The sequence below is a fragment of the Labeo rohita genome, chromosome 11 (genome assembly GCF_022985175.1).
Source record: "Labeo rohita strain BAU-BD-2019 chromosome 11, IGBB_LRoh.1.0, whole genome shotgun sequence".
NCBI classification, from domain to species: domain Eukaryota; kingdom Metazoa; phylum Chordata; class Actinopteri; order Cypriniformes; family Cyprinidae; genus Labeo; species Labeo rohita.
The window spans coordinates 20,955,607-20,979,978 of NC_066879.1; the positions used below are offsets into that span (position 1 = coordinate 20,955,607).

Genomic DNA, 24,372 nt, shown 5'->3' on the forward strand with positions numbered 1-24,372 from the left:
TATTCTTCCCAATCACACTACTACATGTTGAAAAAGCCATATCTTTTGTTCAAAAATGATGTTCATATCACATACAACCCTGGTATTCAGCTGTCTGATTTTGTAAAGTTGCTTATTCTACTCTGCATTTAAGCATTAAAATTAATCTCATAGTTTTGCCTTCAGTTAGATAAGGTTATCAAGACATTTGGGTACGTGCTTTAAAAATAAATGTTTATTGTGATATAAACTGTTTTATTTGTGTCCGAAAAACCACTGTCAACTAAGTTACCCACTAGAAACCCCCCTCCCCTCCAAAAAGGAATGATTTGTCCCATTCTCACATAATTTGCACAGTATGATTATATTCCTTCTAGAAGCACATGGATTAAACACTCTCTTTCCCCTAATATTGGTTAAACTAGCAAACCTGTGTCAAGAGTGAATTAACTGACTGCAAATTTTAACAAGACAATTGAACTAAAACTCTAAACACACCATATGCTTAGTAGTTCTAAAACACTAAAATGCTAAAAAATGTCAACTAAGTTACCTGTCAACTGTGTTACCCAGTAAAGGTAACATGGTGGACAGTAGCAAACATAGATGGTATTTTATGCACATATTCCTAAAGATCACCTTTATTTCTATAGCACTTTATACAATATAGATTGTTTCAAAGCAGCTATGTAAGGGCATGTTTGGGTTTTTGGGACATTGTCAAATTCTACATGAACCCTTAATTATGGAGTAATCCATATAGCCAAACTGATGCCTTTACATGGATTCTGTCATTCTCATGTCCTGAATCCAGGACAGCTGTTCATTCAAGCCCGGTCTCATGAAAATGCGTATAAATAGTACACCAAAGAAAAACAAAAACTCCCTAATCATAGCCGTCGCGTAGCATATAATATAGCTTTACATAGAAATGGGAATCTCCTCAACCACCACCAGTTCACAGCATCCACCTGGATGATGCGACAGCAGCCGTACTGTGCCAGAACGCTCACCACACACCAGCTTATTGGTGGACAGGAGACAAAATGATGAAGCCAATCAGAATCAGAATATGGGGACGATTAGGAAGCCATGATGTTCAGAGGCCAATGGGCAAATCTGGCCAGGATGCTGGGGTTACACCCCTACTCCTTTCAAAGGACATCCAGGGATTTTTTTTTAATGTCAGGACCCGGGTTTAACGTCTCGTCTGAATGACTGTGCTCTTCTAACAGTATAGTGTCCCCGTCACTACACTGGGGCATTGGGGACCACACAGACCACAAGGTGAGCACCCTCTACTGGCCTCACTAACACCTCTTCCAGCAGCAACCTAGTTTTCCCAGGAGGTCTCCCATCCAGGTACTGACCAGGCTCAACTCTGCTTAGCTTCAGTGGGCAACCAGTCTTGGGCTGCAGGGTGATATGGCTGCTGACACGCCAAGTCCATTTTTGCGTTTTTTGTTTTTATTTGGTGTACTATTTATACGCATGAGATTTTTTTGAAAATCACACAACAGTAAGCCGACGTACACTTGGCCTAAGCGGAAAAAAGGTTAAATACATACACAAGTCTTACAGATACAGTAGCAAAAACGGGTGTAATTTTAAGGAGAGGCTAGAAAAATAAATTGAGGGAAAAATGATATACAACTGCTTTTGTTGCAACCAAGCATGACTAACATTTTAAGTGGACTTTGAGGGGAAAATAAGACAAATGTGTGGAATATTGGGCACTTTTTGAAAGAAAAGAGAAGCAGTGACAAAACACTATTTTCACAAATGTGTATTTAGAAAGAGAAAATAATAATTTCGCTTTCATTCCATCTCTTTGTATTCCCCAGTCCTGTTTCGGAGGCAGCTTCTGTTTTGAATAATAAATAAGACATGCGTGAGGCATTAATCTATCTCACTTGCACACTCTCCGGCTTTCATTTCACACACTTCCCTTGTTTTGTTCAGGCAGTTTTCAGTCGTTTGTTGATAGAACATAACCACATTCGGAATGCCGAGAGGAGACAGAGCGAGAGAAAGAGACCAATCCAATCCTGGCTGTAGGTATTGATTCGGCAGAGCGACCTCTACTTCAGGCTTCATAAATTATTCGCAGGCCCATTTTACAATATTTCACTCAAGTGGACGACTCATTTAAATATTAATACACAGGCAGTGGTCGAGCCGCTTACCGGCAGGATCTCTCGCAGGCCGCAGCGCATAAATTCATTTCGGATGTGCAGCCTGAAGTCCAACTCATCAGGAGACGTTACGAGGGCATTGATGAGCTGCATGCAAGCCACCTAAAGGAAAAAGATAACATTCAGTAAGAGTACGTGTGTGTTTACATACGCAGGTCTGCATATGCATTTGAATTATATGTAACCATGTTGAAATAATGGAATATTTGTATTAGGATTGATTAAACTGACTTTGTCAAACCATTTCGACAAGTGAATTTAAAGACAATAAACGCTGTAAAAGTAATAGTAGCAAAAGTTCATGGCCTTGAATGTCTGCAGCTTGTTTTGAAGGGAATGTACTTTACATGAGACTGCAGTTTGGACCTGTTGAGGAGCATCACTGTGGTTTATGACTCTCACAGAGCTCTCAGCCAACATAAAGGATTCCATCACCTCAGTCAAAAACTACTATTCATCTCCTCAAGCAACACAGATCATCAATTATTGATCGGCCTTCTCCACGACACTCTAAATCACACGTGTGAGGGAGTGTTTAGTTAAAAGGCACTGGTGCATTCAGGGAACTGAGCCGTATTGAACTGTCTGTATAGCTCTGTGTCTGTACCTCCAGTTCACATCATGTCTGCTGATGCAATAATTGATTATTACACAAAAAACCACATCAATTCCAAATTATTCATAGTAGTGAGCCTCAACATAACAGGCTGTGATGGCACAGGGCTGGTTATGACTCTGGTAAGGATTTGTCAGACAGATTCATACAGTAACAGTAAAGTCTTTTGACTAGTTCAATAATAAAGAATTATTTGTTTGCGAATCAGACTACACTGATTGTGCAGAAGAGTTGTGACCCTAAACTCACAGGGTCAAAAAAACAAGAATTTTTATTAAAAAAAAAAAAATCACGAAGTTACACAACTGATTTAGTTTATTTACCCTACCAGTTTGTGAACAGTAAGATTGTTAATGTTTTTTAAACAAGTCACTTTTGCTCACCAAGCCTACATTTATTTAATCCAAGATACAGCAAAACGTCAAATTTTCACATTGTTTTACTATTTAAAATAACCGTTTTCTATTTGAATATATTTTAAAATGTAATTTATTCCTGTGATATTAAACCTGATTTTTTAGCATCATTACTCCAGTCACATGATCCTTCAGAAATCATTCTAATCTTCAATATTCTGATTTGCTACTTAAGAAACAGGGGTGCGCATAAGTGACATGGCAGGTCCGCATGCACGACCAACATAAAAAATGTAAATATTAGATCGACAAACTGTAATAATGTATAAGATTTCTTTTCTATCTGAAAGCATAATTCTAGGCTATTCGCTGCCATTTTTAAAGCACAATGCAGAAATGTGACATTTCATTCACTGACCCTCTACAATCTGCGGTACTAAACTTAATAACCTACTTGCTGGCAAACTGCCAAAATAAAAGCTTGCTGATCTTAGGTTCAAAAATAATAATAATAATAAAAAAAAGTAGGTTGGCAAATGATTAATTGTGATTAATCGCAAACAAATATAAATACAAGCACATTCATGTATACATTTAAGAGAAATATGTTATGTACAAAATATTTTTATTTATATATACTATAAATTCCATAAAAAATATAATAAATATATACCTGTACATATTTCTTAAATATTTCTTTATTTGTATGCGATTAATCGTTTGCCAGCCCTATAAAAAAGTAAATACTATCATTTTATTTTAAGTTTACTATAAGACAATTGTATTTTTATTTAATACTCCTTTTTTATTTTCAAATATAATATTACCACCACACTTCATTACTTTTTATTATTCATTTAAAAACAAAACTAAATAAAGTGAAATTATATTATTATGACTATATATATATATATATATATATATATATATATTTTTTTTTTTTTTTTTTTTTTTTTTTGTTATATTTAATGGGTCACACTATGTGTAGAGTGAGGACCAAACCTAATCTCCAGGTACTCCTATGAGAACCAAGCTGAAAAACTTTAGTTATTATTATGATGTTGAAAAAAGCTGAGCAGAATTTCTTCAGGTTTCTTTGATGAATAGAAAGTTCAGAAGCACAGCATTTATCTGAAATCAAAATCTTTTGTAACATTAAATGTCTTTATCATCACTTTTAATCAATTTAAATCATCCTTTAAAGCTAAAGAAAAGTATTAATTTCTATATCTATTTCTATTTTTCTTTCCAAAAATAAAAAAACTGACATTATACCTGCTTCTCTCAAATGGTAAAGTGTACAATGTTACAAAACCTTTTTATTTTAGATAACTGCTGATCTTTGGATCTTTCTATTCATCAAAGAATCCTGAAAAATGTACTCAACTGTTTTAAAGATTGATAATAAAAATGATAAATGCTTCTTGAACAGCAAATCAGCATATTAGAATATTTCTGAAAGATCATGCGACACTGAAGACTGGAGTAATGATGCTGAAAATTTGCTTTGATCACAATAAATTACATTTTAAAATATATTCAAATAGAAAGCAGTTATTTTAAATAGTAAAAATATTTCACAATATTACTGCTTTTGCTGTATTTTGGATCAAATAAATGCAAGCTTGGTGAGCAGAATAGAATTCTTTAAAAAAAAAAAAAAAAAAATCGTACTGTTCATAAACTTTTGACTGGTAGTGCAAGTATACAAGTCTTTTATATGATGCACTAAATCAACTGCCTCATATGATTGCTGTATGTTTCTGATCACTAAAAAGAATGTGCAATGTTTATAATCCTAAACTCAAGGGCTAAAAATTAGTTGATGATAGGCTGTATATTTATAATATTTTTCACACAGCAAAAATAGGCAGAATGAGTCTTTCACAGACAGAACCCTTTGATTTAGAAGCTGATGACATTGTATTATTCATATTTGTCTGGCTCAGCGGTTGAACTGCGGGAGGAATCTCAGCGAAGTTGAGCCTATAAGAGACATTTGCTGACAGCTTTCATGAGGGAAAAGAAAAACATATCTGCCATTAATAACTGTACCGTCTTCTTAATCTTCCTACTTCACATGCCTGGCGAGAGAGACGGGAGTGGTGAGAGGACAGGATGAGGAGAGAAAGAGAAAATCTATTCCTGAGAGAATCACTCACTCTCTATTAGCTCAGAGTAATACAGTGCTAAAAGAAATTTCCACTAGACAGACATGAAAAACACAAATTATGTTGTGATAAAAAACATGCTGAATCATTTACTAACTCCCATGGATGAGCACACAGACACATGCAAAGCAGAAATACATGGTATCCTCAAGCTCTCTTGAAAAATTCCTCAAAAATAAACCTCTCCAGTGCAGTCTACGGTCGACCCTGAGCACTCCCTGCTTCTCACTCCTACATAAACAAACTGAACTTTACGCAGTCAGGGTGTGTGTCTCTAAGAGCATCTATTTGAAGATACAGCCCCTAAATATCTCTTGCAAGAACAGAAGAGTGGAGAGAAGAAGAGAAACCCTAAAGAAAACTCCAAACTGTTCCTAGCTATAACAGTCTTTGATAAATGATGCATGCGGTTAAAAGAGATCACAGCTGACTATTAGCAAACAGGAACAATAACCAGTCAATCAATAAAACATTACTAGAGGCCTCAAAGCACACCAGTTGGCCTTCATGGATATTAACCAGCATGCCTTGGATATTTCTCCTCTCATTCCTGTCTAATGGAGAAACACTGTACAATAAGGGGCCGTTTTCTGTGCGACCTGCTATTGTAGAGCATGCAATTGCTTGATATTAACTATTCAACACTATAAAAAGCCTTTGAATTGGAAGAGGAATTATTTGTGCGTAAATTCATGCTAAACATAATATTTTGCAGTCAGTACTCTAGAGCCGCAGCTCTACTAAATATGTTGCACTCTGCAGGTCAAAGTAAAGTACTCAATTCTGTCATTACGTCAAAAGAATATATTTTTAGCGGCAACATTAACTGCTGAGTTAGTGGTTTATCCTAAAAGCTGGATATGAGAAAGCATGTGAACGTGCTCTCTACGCATGTTTGAAGGGAAAGCTCAGTGCCTCTCTTTCACCTCCCTCTGCTACCAATTAAACTAAAACACGGCTACTTTGATCAGCCTCAACAATGAAGCCATGCAGTTAGCACAATCGAAACATTGTATGTCGTTCTGTAGGGCCAGCACTCTGCAGAGGTGCAGGGCAGGTTTCGGGAATTAGCATGCAATCCACATTTAAATGTGTAAACGCATTCTACAACAAGAGAACCCAGAGCCAGTCATAACTAAACAAACATACAGACAGACTGCCTATATGGTCTTTGTATAAACTTTTAAAGAAAATTTTTTTACAAAATTAATACTTTTTTTTTTTTTTTTTTTTTTTTTTTTAACAGAGAGACAAAGTTACATAGGCCAAAAGACAGGTGAAAAAACAAGTAACAGACAGACAGACCAACAGACAGACAGAGAAGGAAAAAAATAAACAAATTAGAACAAACGGCACAGAACTATGAAACAGAAGATTGATAGAATGATCATTATAATGACAGAATGATAGATGGAACGAAAGAATAACAGACAGACAGATATACAATGATAGGACGACAGGACAGTAGATAATAACAACAGACAATGACAGACAGACAGATATAGGACGGTAGAATGATGGTAAGACAGACAGATAGATACAACGACAGAACAACAGACAGATAGACAGAATGACAGACAGATAGATAGGATGGCAGGTAGAACGAGAGAATGATAGACAGACACAATGACAGGACAATAGATAGGATGATGGATAGAACAATGGACAGAATGATAGATCGATAGAAAAACAGATAGATAGATAAAACAATAGGACGATATATAGGACAATAGAACGAGAGACAGACAGCAGATAAAATGATAGACAGAACGACTGAACAATAGAATGACAGACAGACAGACCGACAGATACAACAATAGGACAATAGATAGGATGATAGGACAATAGGATAGTAGACAGGACGATAGACAGGACGATAGACAGGACGATAGACAGGACGACAGACAGACAGACATATACAGTAGTCAACATTTGAAGTGGATCAAAACCTTTCATCAGAGCTGTCCTAAAACCAAAACAATAGTTCTTGTTCAAACGTTCTTGTCTTAGGACAACTCTGATTAATTTTTTTTGATCCACTTCAAATGCTGACTACTGTAGATAGATACACAGACAGACAGATAGAATGATAGACAGAACAACAAACAGAACATAACGATAGGACGAAAAGATAGAATGATGGACAGAATGATGGATAGAATGATTGAACCATAGAAAGATAGAGACAAATGGATAGATATAGGATGACAGATAGATAGATATAGAATGATAGATAGACAGACAAACAGACAGACAGATACAACAATAGGACGATAGACAGAATGATAGACAAGACAGACAGGATGATAGAACGACAACTGACAATGACAGAATGACAGAACGACAGACAGACAGAATGACAGACAGAACGACAGACAGAACGACAGACAGAACGACAGAATGACAGAGATACGAATGACTGAATGATAAAACAACAGATAGACAGATAGATAGACAGATAGACAGATAGATAGACAGATAGATAGACAGATAGATAGACAGATAGATAGACAGATAGATAGACAGACACACACAGACACACAGACAGACAGACAGACAGATAGATAGATAGATAGATAGAAAAGTTATAAACAGATAGATAAATAGATAGATAGATCTTTATTTTTGCGTTTATGTTTTAGTGATTTGATTTAGTCATGATCTACTCTGTTTATATTCTGTGATTCTGAGTCAATCATAGAATATAAACGCAGAATATTAAATTAAGTTGTCAATTTTCTATTGTTGGAGTACTTAAGAAAACTGTCCATTATAAGATTTGTGGTTTACAGATTCTGACTCAGTGTACTTCTGTCTTATTTGCGGGCACAGGGTTAAATAGCCCTAATCAAATTCTTAATAATTTATGGAATGATTATGGTAAATCTCATCAAGGATGTTTGACTAATGCCAGTTTTTGCTTTACAATGCAAATGAAGAGCTGTAACTGGAGGCACTAATCTCTGTGCTTTACAAGTGTCCTGAGCCCCTGAGCATGCTGGCTAAACAAAAGGTCATGTTGATTTGTCAGAAAGGGACATGAAATTAAGTTCGTTTTAGAATGTTTAATTTAAAAAACTGAATTTCACGCCTGCATAACCACCACACAGCTTAAAGAAGCATTAGGCATCTTTACTTATATAAGCTTTTGCAAAGCATTCTTGTATAAAGGACCGGTCGTTAACAAGCAGACATGCTCATTTGTTTTCTGATCCTTTTCATGAAGACCTCTATACACAGTCGCTGGGGGATTTTAAAGTGTAAATTGCGTTTTAGAGGTGATTCAGAGCCTGTGACTTCATCGTTATATTGAAGTCACTATCAAGCAAATTGCTGGTGCTTCATCTCAGCATGACCATTTACCGGCCCTCAAATCTCCGAGGGAAACTTTCAAAATGGAATAGTATATAAAGGAAATGTATTTCCCCAACTGAGCAATGCACACAACACCAGTCTGTCGCAACAGTGCGAACAGCACTGTGAAAATGGCTAGTGCTACATTATTACTAAAGTGCTAATTAACAAACAACTAGGGATTTCAAACAGATATTTGTGTAAAAATTTCTTAGTCATTATCTTTCATCTTGCTTTTCAACAAAAACAAACATATTGGAATTTTTTTTTTGTTTAAATTGATATAAAACATTTTTCAGTAAATAAAAGAAAATACACAATAATACATGAAAACAAAAATGTGCATTTATTTATATAAGACTCAACTGATAAATTCAGCAAAGATGTTGCTGTCGCTTGGAAAGAAAAAACTATATTTAAAAAAAACATCACATATTCACTGCTCACAGTAATCGTATTTCCTTTAGAGAGTTTCTTTCTTTCAGGTATAAATATGTATATGTGGCTGAGTGTGTATTGAGGTCATGAAGGCATTGGCAGGGCTGCATCAGCAGAAAACGAGTGAACAAGAAGGCAGATTAGGAGCAGTAAACGCTTACCTGTAACTGGACCGAGCGAACACTAAGACCTTGAACGATAGGGTTAAAGCGGGCCACCCCTCTTCCCTCAGTTGCCGTGGTGATGGCCTCAAGGACCTTCTCCAAACTTCATGCAGGAAATAAGAAAAAGTAAAAGTAAGGGTCACGGCTTTGATTTGGCTTTACATTTTTCGCAGAGGGTTATGCTGGGATTGCACTTCTCTCTGGTATGGAGGATGCTCTGAGTGCACTTACTGCTCCAAATATACTTTTCATGGAAGACAATTGCAACTTTTCAGCGTTTACCTGGAGCTCATATTTAAAAAAAGAGTTTTTAAAGCTTTATTCATCTGAGCTAAATGCTATGTTTATAACCTGAATGCGAAAAATCCAAACAAAAAAAAATAGAGGAAAAAGCATCAGTAAGAATGTTACAAGACTATGCTATCATACAAATTCTGTTTCAGGAGAAGAGCTGAAGCAAACAATAATTATTTTAAGTAAATTTAAGTTTGCAAGTTACGAAAGTTTAACAAACTGTTGCCCAAAAAGCATTTGAACACTAAAAAATAAATGAAATGCATAATTGATATTCGATTTGAAAATGTTGATGTTAAAAATCACAATAGGGGCATAAAACTCCAACAGAAAGAATATAATTGATAGGGCTTAAATAATGAAATCAGGCTGAAATAAGAAAGAACAATAATTGCATCATAATCAGATTGATTTTAAGTGAAAGGCTGGAAGAGACGAGTGGAGGCTCACGTGTTTTCTTCTCCCACGATGCAGATTGCAGAAAGCAGTTTGACCACATCTGTCATCATGGCCGGCTGACCAGGGTCAATGGCTTGGGCCAACAGTGCCAGACTCTTCTCCTCTCCAAGGATCCGCTCCAGTCCATACTGCAGACAGACAGAAAAAAAAGTTACGTAAGCCCAGTGTTTCCTGCGACGCTATTCTGCAATGACAGTGCACCATTGCTAAAACTACAGCGTCTCAAAAAGATCAACGCAGTGAATCTAATTACAATGTAATGGCTTACAAAGAATAAATGCACGACAAAAAAAAAAACAAAGCAAAAATAAAAAACAAAGATCAAAATATTCAATAATAAAATAAAGCAATAAGCCCCAAGAAGCCATGGTTTACAGTGAATTTATAACAGCCAAGGGGCGTTGTTAGGCACGACACGAAGCGAACCAATCAGAATCAAGAACCGGAACTATCTGTTTTATAATTACTTTTTTTTGCACAAAAAAACCCTCAAAAAACAAAACAAACAAAAATCTCTCACAATTTTACACTTTTTCTCTTTCATTCTTAGAACTGAGACATAAACTCGCAATTCTGACTTTTTTTTTCTCGGAACTGCATGATATAAATTCGCAACTGAGTTATAATTCCAGAATTGCAAGATATTAACTCACAATTTTGAGTTACAAAGTCAGAACAGCAAGATATAAATTCAAAACTGTGGTTTTATATCTTGAAATTTTTTATTTTTCTCGCAAATGCAAGTTTATCTCACAATTGCGAATTTATACCTCATTTGCGAGCTTGTATCTTGTAATTCTGACTTTTTTCTCGCAAGTGCAAGTTTTTCACAAATGCAAGTTTATCTCTCACAATTGCAAGTTTTTATCTTGCAATTCTGACTTTTTTTCTCACAAATGTGAGTTTGTATCTTGCCATTCTCACTTTTTTCTCTCAAACGCAAACTTATATCTTGCAATTCTCACTTTTTTCTCTCAAATGCAAGTTTATATCTCACAACTGACTTTTCTTGCAATTGCCCATTTATATCCTGTAAAAGCAAGTTTCTATCTGGCAATTCTGACTTTTTTCACGTAAATGAGTTTATATCTCGCAATTGCGATTTATATTTCACAACTGACTTTTCTCGCAAATTCGAGTTTGTATTTCTCAAATGCAAGTTTATATCTTGCAATTCTGACTTTTTTCTTGCAAATGCAAGTCTTTTTTTCCCTTCAGATCTGAGAAAAAAGTCAGAATTGCGAGATATAAACTTCCAATTGTGAGTTTTAAACAGTGTTGCCAACTTAATGTTTTTGCTAGATTTAGCAGCTTTTCAGACTCCCCTAGCAACTTTTTTTCCAAAAAGCACTTAGAAACACATTTTGCTACTTTTAAAATGTATTTGGCGACTTTTAGGAACTTTTGAAAATTGACTCAAATGATAAAAAAAAGGCAAGAAGTGCCTAGCAGTACACACATCACATGTGAATCAAGTTGCCAGTTAGACTTGTTAAATAATAATTATTAAATTATGAAACACCTTAGTTGTTAGTTTGTTTCTATAACTGTTAATCAGTCTGTCTGTCTGTCTAAACGCATTGTGTCATTCAAAATATGCTGGTGAAAAACTAATACAGAACATTCCTTCATATTAACATATGAAGTACACTGTGCCTATTTTATGGACTTTCCTTAGAGCGTAACATTTAACTAATTTTTACAAACAAATCTAAATCAACATTTAAAATAATAGTCTTTGCGGTGACTTCAGTAATTATGTAATTTCAGTAACAATGCCATTTAGCAACAAATTGACCGCCCTTTAGCAACTTTTCTTGAAAATTAGTTGGCAACACTGGTTTTAAAGTCCAAATCTAAAGGGGAAAAAAGACAGATATGTTTTTAGAATTGGGTGATATTGGGAGATATAAACTCACAATTCTAAGACAAAAAGTCAGAATTGTGTTTATATCCAAGAATCTTTATTCAGTGGCAGAAACGGGCTTCCGTAGTGTACAATAATATTTAACAATAAAATAAAGTAATTACTACTTAGATTGATTATTACATGATATTTGCATTAATCCAAAGGGTATATTATAAACACGTTCCAAAGGGTTAAGAAACATTAAGGGACACATTCAACTGAAAGCAGTAATTACGGAAAGAGTTTTAGTTTTAAATTAGAGGTGACTCTTTTAAAAAGTAGAGGAACCAAAGAAGGACACGACGAAGCTGCCTGTTGCTCTGTCCTTGAAGTAATGACAAAACTGCGATCAGGGATATGTTAATAGTAGCGTGAAAGAGAGAGGGAGGGTGAAAAAAGAAAGAAATGGCAAGCATAAAGGTGAATGAAGAACACAGACACAGGACAGAAAAGCCTTGGGGGTCTGAAACGACAAGAGCAGATCGAGACCTGCGGAGAGAAGCGAGGAGTCAAAGAGGGGAGAATATCCACGTCTGAACACAGGGGGGTTCGGTTAATGACGACCGCAGCGCCAACACCACAGGACGAATTTCTCATTAATTCCAAACACTCTGATGTAACTTAAAAGACGATATCTCTCTACTCTGTCAATCTTTCTGTGTAACAGATTCACTTGGCGTGAAATGGTTCACCAAAAGTTGACTTTGTGTGCATGCGTGTGTGTGTGTGTGATGTTTAAAAAAAAAAAACTGTTAGACTAATTCTGAATTCACATGATCTGATTAGTTAGAAATTACCAAAATATGGGTCATCGTGTGACTAAATTTCGAAGACTCAAATCGGCTGCCATCTTGCAAAAGCACAAAATAACTTGTGACTCAAGTTTAGCAATTTTCAAGACATGAATCATCCTGAGTGAATTAATTTTTGACTAAAAAGCTTTAGGACAGCAAATTCGCCAAGTTGTGTTAATTGCTTCATAACTCATGCCAATTAATGGCTCCAACTGCCATATCTCAGACTTGTTGTCATTCAGAACAGATGTTTCTGCAGTTTTTTTATGCAAACTTAGGTATGAAAACATCCTTCCCGCCTCACAGGCACAGGGGAGATAACGCGTTATCAAAGTGTTTACGCGCAGTAATGGATGTAAACATATTTGAGCCATTTTCTGTCTTCATTCCGCGGGAGTTGGTGACAGCTGGACGGGAGCACCTGGCTGGCAGGCAACATGGGCGGAATATGTCCCATGATGCTGCGGGGCTGAAGTGAGAGGTCTGGAGCGGTGACAGGCCGCTGGGTAAATAAGGCTCTCGGCACCTGTCGGGTGCTTGGGATTACACCAGACCTTTAGGGCTGAGGGGTGTGCGTAGTAGATTTTGAAACTCGCAGAACACACTACTGGGATCTCCAGCAAATTAATTCCCAGAATGACTACACAGAAATAGATGCAGTGAGTGTTTTATTTTTTTCTTTGATCCTACAAAAACAGGCCTCAGGAAAACAACAATGGCCTCAACCCATTTATATTTCCTCAGTGGGTGACCATGACAGATTTCCAACTGAAAAATGCACTGATGCGCTTAATTGCTTTGTTTCCATTTTAAACAAATGGCGTGTCAATTAGAGTCAATGACGGTACAATTGAATACAGTCATAGTAAAAAAAAAAAAAAAAAAAAAAAAAGCGAAGTCAACTTGTGAAGCTCCTGAGGAAAAGAAAACTAATTACACACTGTAGATAATGACTAGATTTTCATGTTTTCTTTTAAAAATGTACAAAATTCACAACTATGTTTCTAGGGCTTTGTGGGTGGCTGCCAAGACTTTGCTATGCGACTGCAAATATGTTCTGAGTGTTGGTGTTGCCTTGTCAGTGTCAGGTTCTCTTTTTTATTTGGACTATGTGACAGTGAAGACTGGAGTAATGACTGCTGAAAATTCAGTTTGGCAATCACAAGAAAAAAAAAACACATTTTAAAACATTAAACTAAAAACAGATATTTTAAATTGTAATAATATTTTGAGATTTTTTTTCTAAATTACATGCCACATTTGAATTCTTGGGCTTCTTTTTAGGAAAATCCACAATACTAATGTTCTGGTCAATACTAATACTAATTAAAATAACCACTAAATCAAAAATTACAATTGTAATTCTTTACACAGGGTTTTAGCAACTTTCACCAAAAATTTGACTAATAGGCGATCTGACCAATCATAACACAGAATCCGCCAATTAAAGTTCGACAAACAAACCAGGAAAGCTAATAGATTAACGTCAGTAGAGTCGAACTGCAAAATGGTGTTCCCACAACTTAGACAACGTACCATCTCATGTTCATTCATGTGCATTTCATGCTATAAGTAGCAGAAAGATTCGCTACAGCAATTGGTCACATTAAAGTCCACTTTCAGAAAAAAAATTTACAGACCCCCAACTCACCCCCAAGATGTTCATGCCTTTCTTTCTTCAGTCATAAAAAAAATGATGTTTTTTGAGGCAAACATATTAGGATTTTTATCCATAAAATGGACTCCTATGGTGCCCCGAGTTTGAACTTCCAAAATGCAGTTTAAATGCGGCTTCAAACGATCCCAAATGTGGTTGTAAATGATCCCAACCAAGGAAGAAGGGTCTTATCTAGTGAAACAATCGGTTATTTTCATACAAATAGTACAAACAGAGTTCAGGTAGAGTAAAACAAGACGAGCGTTTGAGATTAAAAGGTGTTTTTTTTAATGAAAGTAACCAATCGTTTCGCTAGATAAGACGAAGGGTCTTATCTAGCGAAGGGTCTTATCTAGCGAAACGATTGGTTACTTTCATTAAAAAAAACACCTTTTAATCTCAAACGCTCGTCTTGTTTTACTCTACCTGAACTCTGTTTGTACTATTTGTATGAAAATAACCGATTGTTTCACTAGATAAGACCCTTCTTCCTTGGCTGGGATCATTTACAACCGCATTTGGGATTGTTTGAAGTCACATTTAAACTGCATTTTGGAAGTTCAAACTCGGGGCACCATAGAAGTCCACTATATGGAGAAAACTGCTCAAATGTTTTCCTCAAAAAACATTTTTTTTTAACACTGAAGAAAGAAAGACATGAACATCTTGGATGACAAAGGGGTGAGTACATTACCTGTAAATCTTTGTTCTGGAAGTGGACTTCTTTAAAAGAGACCCAAAAATGATATTTATTGTTTGAACTTCTTTAACAAAAAAAGACTTTGTTAGCACCAAATGTAACATGCTCTGTCTTGTCTGTTGACGGATTGTCAGTGTCCTCTTTGCTCTGCAACGTATTTTTCACTGAATGAAAATGCAATCGCCTCAGTTCAAGCGGCATGCGAACAGATCATCTCTTCCACTTTACTACTAGTTATAGCATGAAATAAAAATGAATGAACATTAGATTTATGTTGTTTCAACCACAGAAAGATGACAAAACATAGTCCACTGACGTGAATCTAACTAGCCTGTTTGGGTTGTTTGTCAAAATGGCGGATTTTGGTATTATGATTGGTCAGATCGCTTGTCAATCATGCTTGGCGAAGGTTGAAATCCGCCGGTTTCACTCTTATGTACGTCATTAGGGCTATCACTAACAATTATTTTGATAATCAAGCAATCTGTCGATTATTCTGATGATTAAATGAGTAATCGGCAATTGTTCCAGCCCTATACGTCACAATAGCGAAGAAAACACTATCGCAACTTCCATTTCATCAGTTAATAATTGATAAAAAAAAGCTGATATTCTATATTATGTTGTGTAAATAAATTAAAAACAAAACACTGAAAACAAAAAAAATATTTGAATAAAATAAACAGGTATTATATGCATACCTACTTTCGTTTCAAATCTCATTCAATACCAGTACTTTCAGTACTTTAGAAAATGCCATTGATGGACGTTATTCTAACAAAGAATCAGACCTGTTAGCGAGGCTGATAGATGACTGCTAACAGCTTCTCAGATAAGATTAGTTCAACTTCACTCAAACACCATGGGATATCCTGACACCTGACAACATGTCTGTCTAACATCTGCTATATACCCAGCGAATGAACGTGGATCAAAACACCACAGATCTCTATCACTACCATGCTTGTATGTATGTTTGCACGAGGCGGGGGTAACTCCTCAAACCCCGGGCTATCTCAACAACATCAGAGAGACCACTGGAGATCCACTTCTAACACATCTCTCTAACAGGAGTGTGCAAATCATCAAAAGCCCCCTCAGACCTCTCCACCTCGGCCGTGCGGAGTAACCCCCTCCCGAGTTCAGAGTGGTGGCTGTCTGCAGCCCCCTTCATCTGAAGCTCTCCTCTTATCGCTCCTGACCATTTGAAAGCTGCCGCAGGTACGCGTGTCCAGCGGGGAGGAGCGGGAGCGCGGTGAGTTAGCGGAGATGTAACGCGGCAGCTGATGAAGGGGTCGGCTGAGCCGCCACAGCGACTGGAATGAGTCTTGTTTGAAGCTGGTGCTTTAGGGTAATGATGAGATTTCTACTTCAAAAAAGTAGATCTGAGACTCATGAAATACATCCATGCAGATAAATAGACACCTTTTTTCTATTTTTGTTTCTTTAGTCTACATTTTCTGTCACTTGTGACGTTTGATTAAATGTGATGGTTGGCTGGTTGGTGATTTAACACCATGCCATCTTCGTCGGCTATTTTCATGGCTAGTTGAAATACTATTAAAAAAGCAATTAAAAAATAAATTTAAGGTTTTTAAAATACACTCATTAAGATTAAAAACTCTACAATGGATTCACAGTTGACTAAATGTGAAGGCATTAGACCAACAATCATCTGAAGTTCTAAGCTTAATAAATGAACAATAAATTGTTGAGCTTTGAAACAGACTGACAGCCCTCATTATTCTACTAATAAAAAGTACAATTCTTGCATGTGTTTATCCTTTACATACATTTTTATGTCTAGCAAACTTAACCGTTTGGTTATCTGTAATGCATTCCGTATTTTTGTTACAAATTCTACTGATTGGTCACTAAATAACGTTATCTAGCTGGTTGACATATACATATATCATATACAAACAGAAACTTTACCCATCTTCTTCACCCATCAAAATAAATGTTTTTAACCTGAAGAAACTGTGACTAAAATGTATTACTTAATGTAATGATAGTACTGCTAATAATAAAGTTATTTTTAAAACATTTTTTAATGTATATGATAGTACTGCTAATAATAAAAAATTATATATATATTTTAAAACATTTTATATATATATATATATATATATATATATATATATATATATATATATATATATATATATATATATATATATATATAAAAATCAATAAATGAATTAGAGATGCTTATTGAAATAGAATGAAACCATTAAAATGCAATACATAAAATTAACGGAAACAGAATTAGGTCAAAATAAAACTGAATTTGAGAAAATAATAAAACAAATTTCAAATGGCTTTAAAAATGTAATTTTTGTTTAGAAATTACTGTTAAATTGTAAGTTTAATGATTTAAATTGATTAGACATGCATTTGTTTAAGAAATTAATCAGTTAATTTAATTCAATTAATTTAATTAAAACAGAGTCTAGAAAAATTAAAACTAAAAAAAAAAACCTGAATCCAAATTAAAACAAAAAAGGGAAATTAAGAAAAAAAAAAAAAAAAAAAAAAAAAAAATTGGGGGGGGAAAAATGGATTTCATAGGGCCCTATATAATAATTATTTTTTTGAGGGGGTGATGAAAATGTGCAAATATTTTAACTTATGCAAATGAGCAGTGACACAACAACCATCAATGAAATTGAAGACTCAATCTCACATTTAGACAAGTCATCACAACCATATTTAGGTGCATTTTGTATTTGGCCTTTGAAAATTAATAATTGTCCAATATGAGATGAGAGTTATCTCAAGTGGAAGATAATTATAAAGTGAACCCGCAGCTTAGTGACGTTATTACCTTGTTGTTCATAAAGGCCTTGAGGCACTGAATGACTTTGTGTTGACTTTTCTTATCCACTTTTTCTTGGCTGGGAAAAAAAAAAAAAAAAAACAAAAAAAGAAGAATGAGTAAAAGCAAATGGAGCTCAGTGGGTTACCATAAGACAAAAACCAAGTCAAAGATTTAGTGTTAGGACCTCAGGACTCATGCTGAAGGTAGAACACACAACTAGTTTGAAACCTACTACAAAGCCTTTGCTTGAGCAATGTGAGTAATGGAATTAGTTTTACTGTTTTTTGTGTAGGAGCTTCTCCAGTGCATCCAAAAGGAGGCCCAGACCCTCATGGCCGAAACTCTGCACCCAGCTGTGAACAAGAAGAAAAAACATGTTAGTGTAATTCCGATAACATGTAAAACGGACCATCTTTTTAATGCTATTGAAGTCAGTTGCTCACATCAACTGCTCGTCTACCAGCATTTTTCATTTCATGTTTAGTAGAAGAAAGAAATTCATATGGGTTTGGAACAATTTGAGGGTGAGTAAATTATGACAATTTTCATATTTGGGTGAGCAATCCGTTTAAGTTAGATCCAGCAGTTTATACTATTGGTTCTAGAAGTACGTACTTTACATTACCTAAACAAACCTCATTGTATTACATGCCAGGATTGAACCATAAGAGTCGATAAGCTTTATCAGAGTGAAGTTTGTCAGAGCCCATTTAACGTCAGAAGATTCTACCTTCTTCCACAAATTAAGCTCTCCCCCTGGAGCTAAAAGTGAAAGGCATTGCTAATGGAGCAAAGATGTTTATTTTAATTCCATTCAGACACAATCTCGCGCTCTACATCTCCATTGATTCGGCCTCTATTGTCTGTGGGAATTGCCATGGCGGAAATTTAACTCTCCAATAACGAGAGGGGAAGCGTGTCGAGTGAGGCATTGATTAATAATGAGGGAATTCAATAAGCATAAACAAACCGATTAACCCATTGTGTGTAGGAAGCAGGTTGGAGAGTTCATTCAATTACGATTGCAGCTTGTAACAGATGTTTCTGCAAACACAGGCTTTTATTTGTCTGTAACAGTAATGACATGACAAAGAGATTCCAAGAAAATATTTTGCATGACATTTTACTGTTTTATGGTGAAAAAATTGTTCAGGCCTGACATTTCTTTTACATTAGCAATGCTATTAAGATTCTAGCAAAAAAACACTAAGTCAAAAAAACATGTATTATTATTATCATCATCATCATCATCAATCAATTTAATATTTAAAACAGTCGAATATATATATATTTTTTGAGGATTCTTTGATGAATAGAAAGATACAAGGATCAGCATTTATCTAAAATAAAAAAGCTTTTGTAACACTATACACTATTTCATTCAAAAAGCTTGAAGTCAGTATAATTTTAATTTATTTTTTATTTTTGGAAAGAAATTAAAGAAATGAATCTCTTTGTTTGGCAAAGATGCTTTAAATTGATCAAAAGTGATGATAAAGACATTTACAATGTTACTAAAGACTTCTATTTCATATAAATGCTGTTCTTCTGAACTTTCTATGCATTAAAAAAAAAATAATAATACTACACCGCTGTTTTCAATATAATAATATTAATAATAATTGTTTTTGAGAAGCAAATCAGAATGTTAGAATGATTTCTGAAGAATCATGTTACTGGAGTAATGAATGATGCTAAAAATTCAGCTATAAAATCACGGGAATAACATTTATAACATTATAAATCACATTAAAAAATAAATTAAATAGAGAACATTTATTTTAAATAGTACAAATATTTTAAAGTGTTACTGTTTTGTGCTGTGCTTTGGTTTAAAGAAATGCAGGCTTGGTGAGAAAAAGACACTTCTTTAAAAAAAAACAAACAAAAAAAAACACATTAAACAAATCATACTGTTCAAAAACTTTTGACTGATAGTTTAATAATTATAATGCATATATGGATGGCTAATGATGATCTTGTCTTTATGCTGTCAATTATTTAAACACTGGATACATCTATCTATTTGATGCTTAATTGCCATGCCATTTTGAATTAATTTTGTAATCAAATAATAATATGTGACCTGTGGCAAAAGGAGTAGTAATAAGCTAATTTTCAAAAATGAGTTATTTTAATTTTTGCAACCTCATTTTAAAAAAACCTTCAAAATTATGTATGATTTGTCAGAATCGACCAAAAAAATGACTGAGTTACACCTTTTTTAAGTCGATGGAGTCAGCAAAGCCATTTTTGAAAACGTCAGCATTGCTTTTTTGTCCTCCACTTCTTTTCCTTATAATATTATATTTTTATATATAATTTTATCTTTGTTATTAAAAATTAGAAGACGCAAATAAAGAGTCCAACAAATATAATGTTTGAAAGAATTAAATTAAATTGTGCATTATTTTTTCATCTTACATCTAAACAGAAGCGTTCAGGTAAGAACAACAAATCAACTGTAAAATCACTTTAGTGTATTCATTACAAATAAACTTATTAAAACTACAAAAGCAGTTCAATCAGGAGCAGCAAGTAATTCCCTCTTTCCTTTTATTTTTAGATTAACATTAATGAGACAGATGGCCTATATATTAAAAACTACTGTAATGCACAGATCTAATATCATGTTATACCTCAGATGTTTTCCCCAACAGTTAATCGAATGTTCACTTAAGACATAACAGATTATGTTTGCATAAATACTTACCAAGACAGATATTTTTTTAAAGACTGTAATTCGGTGTATTCATTTCACGTTCAAACTCATGCCATGCTATTAATATTCACAAAGCTGCAATGCTGCGCTTTAAAACTATACCAACATTCAAATGAAGATCACTTTAGATGTTTAATTACTATTTGGAGCATTGGGATCATTGAGATTTTTTGTGAAAATCTCTAATTTGACCTTTTTTTTTTTTTTGCCTGTAGCTCAAAATTAGCCAGTGCACATGTACGCATCTATCCATCAATTTGTGCATTTTTACCTTGCCAAAATCAGCTCTGCAAAAATCATCTCATTCTGGTTGAGGCTGCTTTAAATGCAAATGAGCTCTGCTTGCCCCGCCCTTTTTTTCTCTCTGTGGAGAGACAAGCCTGTTTACTTTAGCGGCATTTAGCTGCGTTTAGCCGCTAACTAACTTGCTAACTAGCACATTATTACGAAAGGCAATCGCAAAGATTCATAAAAAAACCCTTATACTGTAACTGAAGCTGGATCATGAATGATTTGCGTGAACATAGACGGATATACGTAGATCGGGAGGTGCATTCCCTTCATAAACAAACGTAATCTACTGCATCGTTAGTGGCTCAGATGTCAGGAGTAAATGACGACAACTATGTTCATTATTACATCCAGCAACACAACACCTCAATCGCTCAATCTGAGATATTCTTGTCTAACTTACATCCCTGCTCCAGCATCGAAACAAAGAGGTCTGACTGTTACAGCTGATCTGAGGTAAAATGCTCATGTCAATCAACTATCGCGGGAGCGGCCTCTGTCGGTGTGACGCCACAACGACAGGCATCTGAGAATGGCTCGATTTGAAAAAGGGAATTTTTTTTTTCCACAGATTAATTAAAAATCACTGCATGGATTTTTATCATTATAGGGTAGATTTGTACATACACTGCCAACACACATTAATGTTCAAACAACATGTAAAAGTGAACTTAGCATCCGATGACCCCTTTAACCTCAAATGCTCGTCTTATCTAGCTCTGCGTGTGAACTGTATTCTGGTTCAAGAGAAAATGACCAATCGTTTCGCTAGACGCTTCATCCTTGGCTGGGATCGTTTAGAGCCCTTTGAAGCTGCACTGAAACTGCATTTTGGAAGTTCAAAATCGCAGGCACCATTGAAGTCCACCACATGGAGAGAAATCCTCAAAAAAACAATTTCTTCACAACTGAAGAAAGAAAGACATGAACATCTTGGATGACAAGGAGGTGAGTAAATCTGTACATTATTGTTCTTTAAGTGAACTTCTCATTTTAGATCCATCTAGACTCAGGTAAAGGTAACTGAAAGAAGTTCAAGCCCCACTCTTTTCTGCAAACAGCTAAAAAACAAAAACTTGCACTTAGGAAACTGCAATTTTTCTCAATTTTCAATTGTCCTTAGTGGTCAAACAGAATCTCTGGAAAATTGGTGGTTAAGCCCGCTAAAACCAGGCAAGTAAGAGCAAGAGAAAAGCTCATCTGCCTTTGTCTCTGATCACATGCTTTAAACTACGGTCACCAAAAAAAAGAACAAACGATCAGCACTATGAACTGTTGATCATGTCAGTCATGGTGGGCTGGGTTGAGTGCGGTCTCACAGAACTGTGTGAAATTGCCTCAATGTAAGTGTAGAAGAGCGGTGAGCATCAATAGCCAATTTTCAGAGAGCCAGTGTCAAGAGGCGTGGGTGCGCTTCCAAGGCTAAATTACAGCCGAAATTGACCACAACCCGGAAACTGGAAACTAAGGAGGACTGGAGAAGAGAACCGAGAAGAGAGAGAAAGATAATGCTGTTTAAAGTAAAACGCAGAGCAATACGGAGACGGTCCGATGAGACAGAAGCAGTGCTCTCCTAGCTGAGCTGTGGCAGAATTGACATCGCCAACACTTTCACAACAAAAGTTTGCACCAAAATGAGTTGTGTCATTTCATTACAAAACAGCGAAAGGTAAAATACTATCACACTGCATTTTACAGTACACAAATGGTTATAACAAACCATACTGCAGCAGTGGGACTATATTTATGCAACATAAACTGCTGCTTTGGCTCTTAATTCAAAAGCAGCGAAAAAGGCATGATTGTATGCATGTGTACCTACCACTATCAGCATGTATTGCGAATGCATGTCACCATTTCCCTTGAGTTACGAGCACAGGTTTTCATGTAAATGAGCTGTAGGAAGATCAAATCTATGGCTTCTTCATGGAGGGATGCCATCGCACTGTAGTAAGTCTAGCAGCCATGTCCTAAATATGGATTTTCATACTATTCTTTTTCTTCCTCACTCCCCCACGTCTTCTTTTATATCTTTCTGTTCAGTAACTTCCCTTTGCTTCAGCCACTCCAAAGGGATCGTAATGATTTCCAGTACATGGGGTCTCTTGGGTGTACGTAGACAGAATAAGGCTCTCTGAACATATTTAACTTGTAGTCGTAGAGAGGTGCGAGAGGAAGATGAAATCTCGGCCAGTCTTTTAGGTATTGCGGCTGATTGCGATGGGAGTTGAGGGCTCAGGCCCCCTAAGAGCTGGTTAATCACATCTCACCACAGAGGTAAATGTACCATAGTAACAAAATAATCAGCGAAGAGCCGAGTAATGTGTAGCTGCATACAAAAAAGCCATCGGTTTCGTTCATTCGCAAGCTTTCCCCCTTATCCTATTGATTAGAGAACCTGCCAATGGCGAGGAATGGGGCTTCCCACTGGGAGGAGAGGGGAAGGAAACAAATGATCATGAGAGAGGGGAAGAGAAGGAGAAAGAAGGATGGAGTTGATGAGGGAGTGACAGAGTGCGGTGAAAGACGGCAAGAAAGTAGAGAGTTATGCAGAGAATCAAAGCGGGTTCACAGAGAAGCTACGAGGGCAACGCAGAGGAAGAGCGAGTGTTTATGCGGCGAAAGAGAGCGAGAGAGAGAGAGCAAGAGTCGGTGTAATGTCTGTTCCCATCAAAATGCAGTCCTCGTCCAATTCTAATCAACAAGCCGCATGCCTCCAAGCATCCACTAATCAAATCCTAGCATGTATGCCTGTGTGAATTTTCAAGGTGAAGCAAAAGGGGGGGCTCACCCTGAATTGAATTTGTCAAATCGGACTGGAGCGGAGAAAACAGAGAAGGGGAGTGTAGTAGTCCATCAACAAAATTCATTTGCTGATGGGATTCCAGCTCATGTCTAAATCAAAATGACGACAATGATGATGGTTATTATGGATGAAATGAACTGTTAGTTTAGCCGAATAAAGAGGCACGGACGTGTCACAACACTCAAATGAGCGGTAAATTAAAGACAATGTCGGTTTCCGTGAGACACGTACATTTAGAAGCTGTGGGGTTATTTCACTTTTTTTTTTTTTTTTACACAGATGGAATAGGATTGGGAAAGTGTCAGTAATTGAAAAATCAGGATGGGAGGATTGTCAACCGGAGCAAATTTCTGGCAAAATGGCATAATCAAGCAGTTTCTCAGGAATGAGGAAATAGTGATGTGTAATAAAATGCAAACAGGATCAGCAGAAGGAGTGCAATTGCCAATGAGAGTGAAATGGGTGAGAGAGACACTTTTACTCTGAACTTCTCCACTGCAGTGTCACTTTAATCTTTTTTTTAAGCTTTTTTTCCCCACTGCTATTACATTCTGTTTGTTAATATTACTTTTTTGCTACTGTATTTGTTATTTTACTTCGCACAGTGTCTCATGCACAACTACAGGGGTTGGACAGTAAAACTGAA

General features: G+C 35.8%; 1 protein-coding gene across 1 annotated transcript in view; it reads right to left on the minus strand.

Annotated features, from left to right (window-relative positions):
• Positions 1 to 24,372, minus strand: part of diaph3 (diaphanous-related formin 3) — a 352,867-nt gene that overhangs the window by 229,996 nt on the left and 98,499 nt on the right. The window contains exons 6-10 of the mRNA XM_051123390.1: positions 18,186 to 18,260; positions 17,914 to 17,983; positions 10,018 to 10,154; positions 9,271 to 9,376; positions 2,166 to 2,276 (exon numbers count right to left, since the gene is read on the minus strand). Of these exons, the coding sequence (XP_050979347.1) occupies positions 2,166 to 2,276; positions 9,271 to 9,376; positions 10,018 to 10,154; positions 17,914 to 17,983; positions 18,186 to 18,260 (499 nt within the window). The remainder of the gene's footprint in view (positions 1 to 2,165; positions 2,277 to 9,270; positions 9,377 to 10,017; positions 10,155 to 17,913; positions 17,984 to 18,185; positions 18,261 to 24,372) is intronic.